General features: G+C 41.4%; 1 protein-coding gene across 1 annotated transcript; it reads right to left on the bottom strand.

Moving 5' to 3' along the window:
• Positions 1-302: 302 nt before the first annotated feature.
• Positions 303-14,428, bottom strand: LOC146665381 (D(4) dopamine receptor-like). The gene is made up of 4 exons (XM_085413010.1): positions 13,992-14,428; positions 12,458-12,570; positions 8,521-9,110; positions 303-3,326 (listed from the first exon to the last, which is right to left on the bottom strand). Exons 1-4 carry the CDS (start codon positions 14,289-14,291, stop codon positions 3,121-3,123), a joined length of 1,209 nt encoding a protein of 402 aa, XP_085269136.1. The 5' UTR covers positions 14,292-14,428; the 3' UTR covers positions 303-3,120.
• Positions 14,429-14,442: the final 14 nt, after the last annotated feature.

Here is a 14,442-nt window from a genome sequence, read left to right as displayed (position 1 = left end):
TGGTGCCGCAGTGAAATTCTTTTTGGTAATCATTATGGATGATCTAATTATCCATAATGAAAAAATATGATTTGAAAACACCTAAATTGCGAAATCAAGATAGAGCGATAGCAAAAAGTAAGAATGCCCTATTTCAACCCTAAGGAGTGTATAACACATAATAAAGATAATCTGGTCCTTATCAGATATTAACATTAGGAAATGCAATCTCAGATGAACAACACATGAGACTGTATTTCATATCAATTCAGTTTAATTTATATAGCACCAAATCACAACAGTTGCCTCAAGGCGCTTTATATTGTAAGGTAAAGACCCTACAATAATTCAGAGAAAACAGAGAAAATCAAGACAATCATATGACCCCCTATGAGCAAGCACTTAACAGGAAGAAACCTCCAGCAAAACCATGCTCAATGAGGGGCGCCCATCTGCTGCGACCGGTTGGGGGCAGGGGGGAGGAGGACAGGACAAAGACGTGCTGTAGAAGAGAGCCAGAGGTTAATAATAACTAATAATTAAATGCAGTTTGGTGTATAAACACATAGTGAGTGAAAAAGGTGGCTGGAAAAGAAACACTCAGTATCATTATTTATTTAAGAAAAATGCAAAAACAATGAGAAAACCTAAGTACAGCCATACTGCTTCCATAGGAATTAAGAGGTTATATAGCAGCCAGGTGCTGCTAATCAAATGCACTTGACTAACGAATCACCAACATGTGTGTCCACCTCTATAAAAGCAGACAAGTTCATGGCAGTACAGTTTGAAAAAGACTGAACAAGTATGGCTTGTGGAAGGTTGGAAGGTTTGCCAGGAAAAAAAGAAAAGAACATGGCAGCACAGTTTATTTTTGCAAAGCTGCATCTAAACAGACTACAAGACTTCTGGAACAACGTCCTTTTGGGCGATGAGACCAAAAGTAATGATTTTTTCTCATAATGCCCAGTACCACATACATCTCACACCAACTGTCAAGCAGGGTTGTGGAAGGGCAATGATTTGATCCAGTCATAAACTCCTAAAGTATTACAGAGTCAAATGTGTGACCATCTCTCTGACAGCGAAAGCTTGGCCCAAAGTGAGAGTTGTACATAAAACCACAAACCTCAATTAATTCTTAAATACATAATGACATTGTGGAGTAATATGTCATGTTCAGGTTATGATTGTTTGTTTGTTTTTCATGTCCTACTGTGTAAAACTTAAGAATTGAAAGTGTACTTGTTACTTTTTACCATGTCTGAATATGGTTGCTTAGAAATTGTTTTCTTGGGTCATGACAGTAATATTAACCTACATGTGGCCATTTCCACTCACAATAACCATAGACTGTATATATGAGATAGACATAGCCACCCTGGCATCACCATTTGGATTGTGCACTCATTTTAAAGCCGTGGGGTTAGTGTTCTAGCTGCTGGGGATCTGATCTTCATCTACAAACACCACATGTGTTTGCAACATGAATTTCATTCTTAAAATCTGAAGAATAATGTTATATATCATCATGTTATATATCAGATAATTCCATAAAAAAAACAAAGAAACAAACAAAAAACTCCAAAAGGCATCAGCAACACAAACACAGCAGAAGTCCAATTAAGTGAATCCAACAAGAAGTGAAGTGCAACACACAGTGTCCACATATTGATCGAAGTGGCCACGCCCCCAGCTTTCAGTCTTAAAAAAGTTAGTCAGTAATAGAACAAGTCTCGAGCAGAGGGAACTCATTTGAATGTAAAGGCATTGACTGGATTAGCTCATTCAGCCTAGTGGGAATTACCTGCTACCTGATGACTTGAATCATAAAGTCTGCTGTTATGACTTTAATGGAATAGATGTGTAATGTGTGGTGTGAACAGTTTAACACTCAAGAACAACACAAAAACAAAAACAACTTAGCCTTGGGAGGTTAAGAGGATTATTGCCATGGACCCTGGGTTTCTGCTCAAGTGTTTGATTTATTTTCAGATTCTTGTATTTATGGTGTTTTCAGTTATTAATGGGATTATTTTTTTGTTTATAAAATCCCTAAATCCCATGTATTCCCTAGAATCCCTAGTGCTCCAGTTTTGATCATGCTGATTTCTGTTTGGTTTTGCTATTGGGTTACCAGCCTAAATAAACAGCTGGCTTTTTGTTCGTACTCCAGCTCACTCTATCTGCATTTGGGTCCTACATCACACTCCACCATGGCAGATTAAAACCTTTCAGTGGCATTTGATGACTACATTTTCAACTACTTTCCTGGCAAAAGGGCTTACAAATGATTTTATGACGACGTAATGATTGCCCGTGTATAGGAATTTCTTTTACTTATGTATTAATCACATTATTTTATTGTATAATGCCTTGGTGCCGCTGGATTTTAACATGTCTGACACTCATACAGTAAGACAAATGGTGGGGGTGTAGTAAGGAAGTTGGGGGGAAGCAGACAGCTCCACAGGAAGAGTCTTTTGTCTCTTCGAGGACTCTGGGAGGTAGCAAGGGAGTGTGAACCTTAAGGTGTGAAACAAGTGTGTACTGCCTTTTGTTCCTGGAGAAGGTATTTAACTGAGAGCCACGTTAGACTCAGTGAGACTCTGCTGACCCTGCCCCGCGGTCATGTGGGCTCTCCACAAGCTTGGTGTTCTGTTCTTTGTGTGTTTGGATTAAAGAACGTTAGCTACCGCTCACCGCTCGTCTGCAGGCTTTATTTAAATGGAAAACTTCCACAACACCCGTCTGCTTCCACCTACATCTTGGATTCATCTGTGCACTCGTCAACATTTTCTCAAGCGGGCCTCAAACTCTGAAAGAGACTATTCTTATTAATGTGTATTTTCAGCAAAAACATTTATTCTGAAAAGATGAGTTTCAACATATAAAATAAGTTGTGTATGGCAAAAATGCTATTGATCCACCTTATAGACTAAGAGAATAGCTTCTTCACATGAAACATGAAGCTCAAACACACTTTGCTGTCATCAAATGTAGAAAAATAAAAACCTCACAGAGGAAGGAAACCATGGCAACATAAACAGACTAAAGACAGTATATAAACAGTCAGCAGCATCTCTTGCAGCTGTTGTGCGTTTAAGAATGGTCCACGGAGCAGCGTCCACTCCGGTAGTTCTATGAGCAACAGCGCTGGAGGACTTTTTTGAAGAAGTTCCTGAACTCAGTGTTGAAGACAGTGTATATGACGGGGTTCAGGGCGCTGTTGACATAGCCCAGCCACGTCACCACGCTCATTAGGGCTGGCGGGATGTGGCACTCTTGACAGCGTGCTCGCATTGTGTGGAGGACAAAGAAAGGAGTCCAGCAGAATAGGAAGGCACCTTTGGGAGAGAAACAGGAATCAGGAGATGAATGCTTCGTCTCTGTGAAATCAATACTTCTGATCCTAAAGAGCAAAAAGTCAGCGTTTACAGAGAAAATACATTTCATTTTAAAGTTAAGCAAAACAGATATCATTCACATATTATGCATATTAACATAGTATTAATATATTTAGTTGTGGACAGAGGTTTACATACATTTGTCATGCACATGAATGTCATGGTAAAATTGGACTAGTGATTTGATTGGACTGGTCTTCTTCCAGGGTGGAAAAACAAGAATTCAGGGTCCAGAAATTTGAATCCACACAGAGTCAAGAGTATACATCCAGGGATAAAAATATATGCATTCGTCCCCACTGATATTTCAATAAGAGAGATTGTTTGGAAGAATTAAACAGGATTTTTTGAGATACAGAATTCACTTCAGTTATTTGACCACACTGACCCATGATAGCAGAACAGATCTCACTGGTGATAGGATTCAAAGGCGACGACTGGATTACAGCAATGGTGTCAGCATTGAGTTTGGTGGTATGGGAAAGTCGAAGTAATGATAAGAATAGATTCTTTGCACACTCAAGAAAGCAAGAAGATGAGTGAAACTTAATGTTTGGACTTAATGTGGACCACTGTCCTGTTGGAATACTCAGTTGTGTCCAAGTTTTAACCATCTACAAGTTTCCAACTTGAGGTGAAGTTGAAGAATTTGGAGGCAGTTCTTCTTCATTACTCTATCCACTTTGTGTATGTACCAGTGCCACTAGCAGCAAAACAGCCTTGGGGCATGATGTTACCACTACCACTCTTGACAATCGTTATAGTGTTCTTAGGTTTTAAAGTCTCACCATTACTCCCTCTTTCACTGGCTAATAGCTCAATATTTGTCTTGTCTAACCATAAAACATTTCTCCAGGAGGCATTTGACTTGTCTATGTGGGCAGTTGCAAATTTCAGTCAAGCTTGAAAGTCCCAATTTTGGAGCACAGCTTCTTTCTTGGTCAGCACGGTCTCAATTCATCGCAAAGCAAAACTCACTTCCTTGTGGACACTGATGGTAGTGTTCCAGCAGTTTCCAATTCATGACAGGATTGGGTGTTGGTGATTCCTGGATTGTTCCTGAACATCCTTTTCCTATCTTTTGAGGGTGAAAGATTGGGTCTCCTTCGAGACTTTGGCAAAGTGGTGACACATCTGAATAACTTGTACTTGCATACAATTTTTTAAACTGATGATTTTGGAATTTGCAGTTGTTTGGAAATTGATTCATTCAAGAGACCTTCCCAAATTATGTAAATCTACAGTTCTCCTTGTTTGATCTACACTAAGTTTTATGGACTTTCACACTGTTCTGAGTATTAGTTAGTCCAATGAGTGCTTTCAAATAAATCCTTTTTATGCTGGCAAAGAGAAACTACTGGTTTTATTCAATCACAATCACTAACAAGAAATTAGGCCATGATTTTGTCAAGTTAGCAAATTATAGAACCTTCATGACCACTTGTATTATATTTAAGAGAATCTGTGTATATATTTGAGCCTGTATATATTATTTTGACCATGTGTCAATTAAAGAAAATCCTGAATACATTCAAATTTGTGCACCCAAATCTGTTTTTAAGTCATGAAAGATATATGCTGTACAATCATCCCACCCTGGAAAAAGAATAGCTCAAATGATGGACCAAAATGACCATGGCATGCATGCCCATGATGTCTGTATGTCAATTTCTGAACAAAAATGTAGATAATCAAGCTTGTTCAAGTAGAGGAGTATCTCCCCCGCTATATGGCAATTAACCATCAAAGCAGAACAGATCTCAGTCGTGACAGGATTTAGGACAGAATCTCCTGGAATCTAAATGTTGATGACGAGTCACCACAGCAGCAGATGAAGATGGAGATACTGAAGACTGAAAATGCTGTACAGTCTGGTTTAAAGTGGGACACCTGGTTACTTTAACCCACTAAGTGCCCTTCATATCTACCAACTGGGATTGAACACTAAGTCTCATGTTATGATTTTTGGATTTATTCCCAGTATTTGTGTTGTTCTGCATGTTTTGGATCTTTGTCTTGTTAAATAAATGTTTAAACCACCACATTATGGAACCATTGCATCAAAGTAGAAAAAACTAATTACTTTTTTTTTTTTTTTTTTTTTTTTTTAAATGACATCAGAAACAGCAGTATGCGACATTACGTGATGGCAGAGCTTCAGTTCATCCTTTGTCATTTTTTTTTTTTTTTTTTTTTAATAAATAGGACAGGGGGAATGAATGAGAGAAAGAGGGGGAGAGAAAGAAAGAAAACCAAAGGGGAGAAGAGACGGTGAGAAGGGGGGGGAAGAGAGAGAGAAAAAAAAAAAAAAAAGAACTCCTGGGTCACCTGTATGGAGAAAAAAAAAAACAAACAAAAAAAACAAACAGAGGCGACAGCAAACAACAAAGAGCAACATAATAATAGAGAAAACAAAGCACCATCACAATAAACTAGCTAGTCATAGATATCAATATTTACTAAATAATAAACGATATTGTGCAGCACGCAAGATAGACAGCGCACAGTGTGCTTTGAGGCAGTAGCCAAGAAAGCTTTAGTCCGCGTCTGTGAATACCCATGTGTGCATACCTGTGTGGATCAGCATGCTTGCATTCCAAAGGTTTCTCCATGTAATGATCTGCTAGGGAGTGTGGGGGGGCCACAGCCCCGTCCTCCAGGGTGTGAAGCGGGTATGGAGGAGATCAAAACTCCAGACATCCAGAGGCCCCCAGAACACAAGAGACCATGGAAGACCAACAGAGGGGCAGCCGCGCCACTGTTCCAGTAAGAGCTGAGGAGAGTCCCAGATGAGGGCTCGCCCAGCAGCCGCGGAGCAGAAGTCAGGGGGAGTTGCAGTGACGCGCCCGTGAGCTCCGCCGGCCCCCAGCTGTGCCTGAGTGACCGAGCCCCAGGCCGAGAGGCCGGGGGCACCCCACCTCCAAAGGGGCCCGAGCGAGCCCCAGGCCCCAGGCCCCGACAAGCGGCCGCCAAGGAGTGAGCCGGTGTGTACCCGGACGCCCACCCCCAGACACAAAGAACCACCAACACACCGACACCTGAGGGAGTCCGCCACCGGCAGGGGAAGTGGTGGTGGGTGGAGATAGGCCTCCAAACCTTGGAGGGCCTGAGGTGTCCCCAGAGAGGTGGCGTCTGATACCCAACCTGACATATAGACACAGACATACAGGCACACACAGATACAAACATCCATTCCCACCCTCATGCTCTCATATGCACTCACTCCACACTCAACCAACGTGGAGGCAGACATAAAGAGACGCTGTACACACAATCACACTCCCCAAGCGTACTCTACAAACCGGGTCTAGGTACCCTTGCCCCTGGAGGGGGGAATTGCACCCAGACCCAGGTGGTGTTACCCTTTTCCCTGCGGTGGGGAGAGGCAGACCACCCCGACTCCGCAGCAGCAGGGAGGCCCCACACCCCAGACCGCAGTCGGACGGCCAACTCCTCCTACTAGCCCTCCCGCTCCAGCAGGCCGCAGAGAATGGGGGTGGGAGAAGACTCCAAACCTCCCTCCACCCGCTCATTGTAGTGTTGATGCATGTGTGTTCTAAGGTGCAATTAAAACCCAGGAGGGCATGGAGCAAAGGCTAATTACTGTGCATCACTATAACCTCTGGTCACAAAAAGACTATACCAACACTCGCTTTTGTCCACTGAGCCTCTCTGATTAACTAACTCAGTATACATCTTTCTCAGGCTACCTGTACCAAAAATTCATTTTTTTAATTTGGTAAAAATCCACTTAGGACATTGTAACTTAGAGTTTCTTTCTCTCATATTTTCTCTCATTGATCCCATTGATAATGGAGAACACCTGACCCAAACACAATTTATACCTATTGATAAAACAGTGCTCGCAACGAGCTTTCTAAAAGTATTTTTTCCTTGACTAGTACTGTATAAACCACCTAATATATTTGGATTATATTGCTCAGACTGTCACTTAAACATGAGCCTTACCTGCACACTTAAACATGCACCTGACATGGCCTTAACCAATAATTGGATTTGAGCTTAAGGAGCTGTAAGGATTGGCTGCTGTGTGCTAAAGGAAAGCACTTGTTCGCATTAGGGAGCAAAGCTGGCTGCTATTAATAGACTGACCCCTTTCTAATTGATCTGTTAGTGCCTCGGGATAGGCATCAGAGGTGGCGGTGAAGAGTTCAGGTAGCCGCAGAGCAGAGATGTCTGACATAACAACATTCACTTTAAAGGTTCGCCGACAATCAAATCAACAGCAACAGTTTTAGCAAGAAGGACAAGAAGAAAAATAATGATGGTTGATTGTTTTTCAAATGACAATATATATTTTGAATATCAGTAAGTATGCATACCTTCTTCAATGACCTCATTTAGGATCAGGCTTTCATGTCAGGATCAGGCTCCTAGACTCTGGAATATCCTGCCACTTGATATTCATACTGCAGGGTCCCTCCAGTCTTTTACATCCCGTCTTAAAATTCACTTTTATACCATTGCTGTTAATTCAAGCTCAGTTTGAGTCCCATCGTGTTTTTTATGTTGTGGTGCCTGTGTTTTAGTTTGTTTTTGTCACATGATATTGTATTTGTTTGATTTCATGTTTTCTTTTATTGTATTTATTTTATGTTATGGTGTTTTGACCTTTCAACACCATTTATATCTTCAAAGTGGGTAAAATTATCCCTGAAATCCAGACTCTACACCAGCCGCAGGGCCCACCTTTAATGTGTGACACTTAAATTGTGCCATTTGTTTGTGTTACATCAGTGTTGTTCTTAGTACAACAAGATTTGCTGCACTTTGGGCTTTTGTAAGCCCAGGGCACGTTCCTAATTCAGCCTTATGTGGTTAGGATGTTACTGAAAACAAGCCCAATGATGTGGATTTCTATAACAGGACTTCTATCAAATATTGCTCTAAAAATATATATATATCTGCAGAACATCAAGGAAAAGTTAAAGTGTTCAATTCCTTGTTTTCCGTTGGCCTGCCTCCTCAGCATTCAGAGTCCAACCAATGCCACAGCAGCGACAGGGCCAATAACAACAGCGAACCAATTTCCACTACAAAGGCAGCTTGGTTTTAGATTATAACGTTTTCAGTTAAAATGTCTCCTCAATGCTACTGAAGGAAGTGAACTCACCCACAACGACAGGAAGCACCTTCATAGCCTTCCTCTCGCGGCTGTTGATCTTGGCCCTTTTTCTTCTGCGCGGGTCGTGGTTGAACTTAATCTCTGCAAAACTGACCGCTGGCACAGGGCCGTCTTTGTTCTCTGTTGAGTTCGGGGGCAGGTCTGGGGACTGCAAGGTGGATGCTTCATCGAGAGTATCTGCTGGGTCTCGCTCTATAATGGGAGGCAGCAGAGGTGGCAGCGAAGCCAGAGGAGGCAACGTGGCTGTGGCCTCCTGCAGCTTGCGGCACGCCTGGATGCTGTCCTTCAGCTTGGCTTTACGTGCCTCCTCCCATCGTCGCAGGCCGCGGAACATGCCACAGTACAGCAGCAGCATGATGGGGCAGGGGATGAAGAAGGAGCAGACGGAAGAATACAGAACATAGTCATCATTCTCTAGTTTACATTCCCTCGGATCGCGGCCTGGGACATTGTTGATGCCAAAGATGATTGGCGAGGCTACAGCCAAGGCCAGGATCCAGGTGGCCGACAGCAAAACAACTTGCCGCAGGTCCACATGCTTCCTGTTGTAGTTGAGCGGGATTGACACAGCGATGAACCTGCAAGAGGGGCCAGAAATATGGCATCACAGCCAGCTTAGAGCTGCTACACTAGGTTTAGGTTTTGTTTATGATATATGGTTCTAAGTTGGTACTGATGGTGTTTTGTGTTATTATCCTTATTTCTTGTCCCAGTATGTCCAAAAGCATGCAGTGGTCTTACAGCCACAAAAGAACAAAACCCATCCAGAGGATTTATTTGTTTTGCAAACCCTATAGCAGAAGAACTAAAACGATTTTTAAAATGTCTCAAGGTGGGCTTGAAGGATTTATCCTCTGGTATCAGAATGCACTGTACATTGTAGTTCTCCACACTCAGAGTGCTCACCACAGGAAGGCTGTCTGCTGCTGAGAACACCTAAAATTGGCATGTACCAATTCCACTGCCATCTTAACAATTCTTTAAGACTGAAGGCAATTTTATCTTTTTATGGAAATAAAATCAAACTAACCTGAATCTTCACACTAGTGCAGAATTTAAGTACTCTTCAAACACTGCAGCCAGTAACTATGTGATTAGTTACAGTTGGGACTGAAAGATGCTGTAGCTGTAGGATGTTTCCAGTTTCATCTTAATCTTTTTTTCTGTTTTGTTTTTACTGTGTAAATAAATAAAACTCTGAAAGAAGCCCCTAGCCCTCTAAAGTGACTCTGTCAAACCGGCTGCTTATCAGGCAGCTTTTTAAAAACTAGAAGAGTTCCTTCTTCAGACCTGAACATTAACAGCAGGTGGACTCTGTGCAGACCTTCAGATTCTGCCTCCTGACCTGCCTCTTGAATTATTCAGACTGTCATCCAGTTAAACCTCTAAACGCTGCTGGCTACTTCAAAAAGCTTCAGATCATCATCATCAGTCCACGTTAACTTCACTGCTCCCCATCAGTCTTTGATGTAATCATATTTTCTGGAGTCAGGACATCAGATTTGAAGAGCATCCTGAATTTTTGTCTCCCTCAACATCGGCTGAGAGTTTGGATAATCTCATGAGACATACTAACAAGCGCCGAGCGAACCTGGCAGTTCATCAGCAGTTGGCTCATCCCTCATTTGGGGATTTAAATTCTTTTGCCTTTTCTGGGGGGTTTTCTTTTGGCGCTTTTACAGGAGTCAGACAAAAGGTCGCCGACATATCAGAACCATCGGACCCTGACAAGCTTTGGATCTGATGGTGTCCCTGAATGTTCCTGAATCATGAGAGGCCAGTTAAAACTCTTGAGTCTTGAGTCTCTACATTAGTTGTGAATCTTTACCTCATTCTTTTCATCAACTGTACAGTTTTTCCTCATATTTTTTCTAGGAGTCCACTCCGGGAATGAACACGTGGAGTTTAAGCCTGTATCTGTTTTTCCAGTATTGTGGTCCAAGCTACAACGGAGTGGCTGTAGTTCAGGAGACAAAGCAGATCATCTACTAATCGGAAGGTTGGTGGTTTGATGGCTATTCCAGTCTGCATGCCAAAGCATACTTCAGCAAGATACTGAACCCCAAGTTGGTCTCTGATGCGTTCATTATATGAATGTGTGTGACTCTCAGTTAACGCTTAAGCACTTAAACATAGAATAGTGTTTGTGTGAATGAGGAATGTTGTATAAAATGCTTTGAGCCCTTCAGTAGAGTAGAATATATAAGATAAATATAAGATCACGTATCATTCATTAGTATCTATCGATGTACTATCTACACAAAAATATTTTGATGGGATACGGAGTCTTGTGACGTCTGTTTGAATTTTCTAGTTGTTTTCTTGATATTTATCTCAACATCTACTTTATAGTTTTGCACAAAATCTAGTCGGGACATTCATAACACCCAGATGATGAGTCATACTCACTCATTTTCTCAGTCATGATCTTTTAATTTTTTTGTACAGAGGATGGATCAACTTGACATGAAAGTCATTTAAACTGGCCAGTAGCATTTCAAAGTGTTTCCTGTGATGTATCTCAAGATGTATGTTTGTATAGATACATTCCTGAGTTCCGAGAGAATGGAGAGTACTAAAATATATCTGATGATCTTTTAACTTTTAATTTCACCACAAGGTTAGAATGTGTGGATTTAAATGAAAAGCTTTACAAAAACTAACATCTTGTTTCCCACAGGATGACCTTCCACTTACCTTGGTGGTTTGTACATTTACTAATGTCACGTTTAATAACTGAATAACTGCGAAGTTAATGAACTGAACTTAGCACTTCTTTAACAGACGAAATGTCTGTAAGCTAATATGGAGAGCATCTTCTAATAGCCTGACAGCACCATCGTTATGAGCAACATGGCAGCTCCCTGAAACCCATCTTAAAGTTCAATCATGCAGATCAGACTAAAAAGATCTCTGGTTCCAGCTGTCTCCATTTATTCTAAGGTCTACTTTTTAGTTAGAGTGTTGAAGAAAAGCTGTTAGGCATTTTAACAGCTTAAAGAGGGGGAATAATTCAGATCCATACTGTTACTAAATGAACGAAATACAAAGGGTTTAAAGTGTCAGACGTCGATGGTTTGTAAGGTGTGGAACATCAGCTGTAATAGGACAACAGACACAGAACAGCCACAGTGCTCTGTGGAAAATTCAATCCTAATCTGAGCGGCATTCTTGCATCTTTCACAGAACCTACTGCTGTAAAACATATTACAGTATTCACTCCACTAAAAAGTATACATTACTACATTGTAGTAAATGCTGCAGGTATTCTTAGGTACTTTTTGCATTATTTTGACATCAGTAATACTTTAAAAGGCTTTAGGACCCCTGTGGTTTCTGAATTCTTTTTTGTGTTGTCATGGGAGTGTAACAAGAGTGAAGAGTTTTTAGAGTGTAAAAAGCCTAACCTTCCTCTTTTGGAAGGACCTGGCTCCAAGTGGAAAGCTGTGGCAGGTTTCAAATTCCCGTGCTAACCAATGACTGAAGTGACACCTCTTTATGTTCAGTATATGCTGAAAGCCATAAACATAGCAAAACAAAATCTTTTACACAGCTACTGGTCCAGAGCATTTAAACAGGCTGGTGTTAACTGCTGTTCAAAACAGCAATATGTGAACTTCAAGGGAAGAGGCTGCAGATGTATGGTCTTCTTGAAAGCAATATAACTTTCAATGAGACCCAACTGTTCAAGAACAATTTGTAATTGTTCTTAAAATTTTGTTCCAAGAAATTCAGCTAATATTCCTATTGTCAAGATCACTGACCTACTGGCACTTCCTGTATCATCACCACCAGGATGAGATTTTTGTTAAATACCGTCCATCAAGCGAACTGCTGATTGTCTGCTGTTCTCTTGCCGTGCGGCTTCAATGTAAGGGAACAACACAAGATCCTGCTGTGTGTACCTGTACAGGTGAGTACTGACCTGTCAATGCTGATAGCACAGAGATTGAAGATGGAGGCAGTACACAACATAACATCCATCGTCATGAGACCATCACAGATGGTAGTGTTGAGGGTCCATACACCATCCTGGAACTGAGAGGCAGACAAATGCTTGTCGTTTAATGTTTACTCGTACCAAAAATTACCTTGACACACAATCTGAAATCAAAACGGGCCTTCTACTCTACAGTTTCTTTATGATACAAAGTTTGAATGTATGCAATGATTCCTATGATATTTTAGCTTCATATATCAAATACTTTTCAGGCTGTATTTTCAGACCATTTTTTCCACACATTGAAATCAGAGTCAATTGTTGAACAGGAAGTTGAAAACTATTAAAGATAAAAACCTGAACATTTCACTTCCCCTTCTTATCATAAAAATGAATCCGGAGCTGTAATTGTTCTGTAATAAGTATTTGACATATGAAGCTAAAATTTCACAGCAATTATTCTGCCTGTCCAAACTTTGGACCATAAAATTTGTATGCAAATCAGAGATGGTTGAGCATAAAAAGGTCTGAAACTTTGGTGATTTGAGATTTTTTTATAAAGGAACTGCACTCCACCAGCTAAAGGTTGCTGGCAGCCTTTGATATTTCAAAAAATGTTTTTTTCTTTATTTTGTTTTATTACCTTCAAGTCACTGTATGTTCGTGCAGAGTAACGTGCTGAGTTTACTGAGTAAACAGGAAGTTTGACCTGGACTGAACTGTCCTGTCCAGCTTCTTTACCAGGTCATGACCCTGTCAAACCACCACTGACCTTTGCTTCAAACCTGCAGAGCATTGCATAAAAACATCACTCTGAACTCTGAAGATCAATAAGGAACAATGAAAGGTGGTGATATGTAGTCATTAGAGAATATCTTTGCTGACAAAAGCAGATTTGGGGTGATCGTGATTTTCATAGCTGAAGATCAATTTGTGGATTACACAAACTGTCTCCTGGTTTCTGCATGGGTCTTACTGTTTTTCACCAATTTTAATAACATCGACTGCCTAGTTTGTTAGTTTTTTGGTTTGTTGCTGTTTAATATTTTATGCAAAATCTATATAATCTTTTACAGAAATAAAACTCAAAGATCAGAAAATGTAAACACGGAATTTCTATTGTGAAAATTGACCTTTTATGTAGCAGCAAAATGTTTTTGGTTTACTTTGGAATTAAATATCTCAAGTCAACCAGCTCCTGTGAATTTCTGTTTGACATGGGTTTTAAAGAGGTAATGGATTCTGCTATTAATAGGGTTTATTCTGCACATTTAATGAACTTTTTAATGCCTTTTCAAATAATTTGTTGGTTGAACGCCATCCAGAACTGCTACTGCAATGACCTGCCATCTGGTGCCCAAAGACTCAGAAAGAGATCCAACAGTTTTTAGGGTCCCTGAATCTAAATACTCCTGTGAGATTAGCAGCCTAAGACATAACTGGAAGCTGTGTCTCTCAGTTATGGGTCCTTCTCAGTTAATTAACATCTCCAAAGACGGTATGTTCCGTCGCATCTCACCTCCGAATAGACGAAGAGCGGCAGCACGAGCACCGCCAACATCAGATCCGCCACTGCCAGACTCACGATGAAGTAGTTGGTGGTGGTTTTCAGTGCCTTTTCGACGAACACACTCAGACACACCATCAAGTTGCCGCAGATGATGACGACGATCAGCAGCACCCCGAAAACCAGGGCAGGCAGGTTGTGCAGTGCCGCGGTCGCTGTCCCCGCCTCCTGCGCTGCGCTCAGGTTTGCCACCATCTGCGCCGCGTCGGTCTGATCCCGTCCGAGCCACAGCAGCGCGGCCAACGGGTTCATGAAGGCCGGGTTGGAGTCCGACTGCCACACCGTAGCCTTATCATGCTGTCACACAGACTCCACTTAGACTGTAGCAGACTGCAGTGACGAGCTCCAGTGCGCACCGTTGCGCCTTTTACGCAAAAATCCTCTGCGTAAAAGCAGATGGACA

This window comes from Rhamphochromis longiceps, linkage group LG7 (assembly GCF_057381845.1).
Source record: "Rhamphochromis longiceps isolate RC_006_pf linkage group LG7, R_longiceps_female_GT1.1, whole genome shotgun sequence".
Classification (NCBI taxonomy): domain Eukaryota; kingdom Metazoa; phylum Chordata; class Actinopteri; order Cichliformes; family Cichlidae; genus Rhamphochromis; species Rhamphochromis longiceps.
This window is presented reverse-complemented; position numbering and strand designations above follow the sequence as displayed.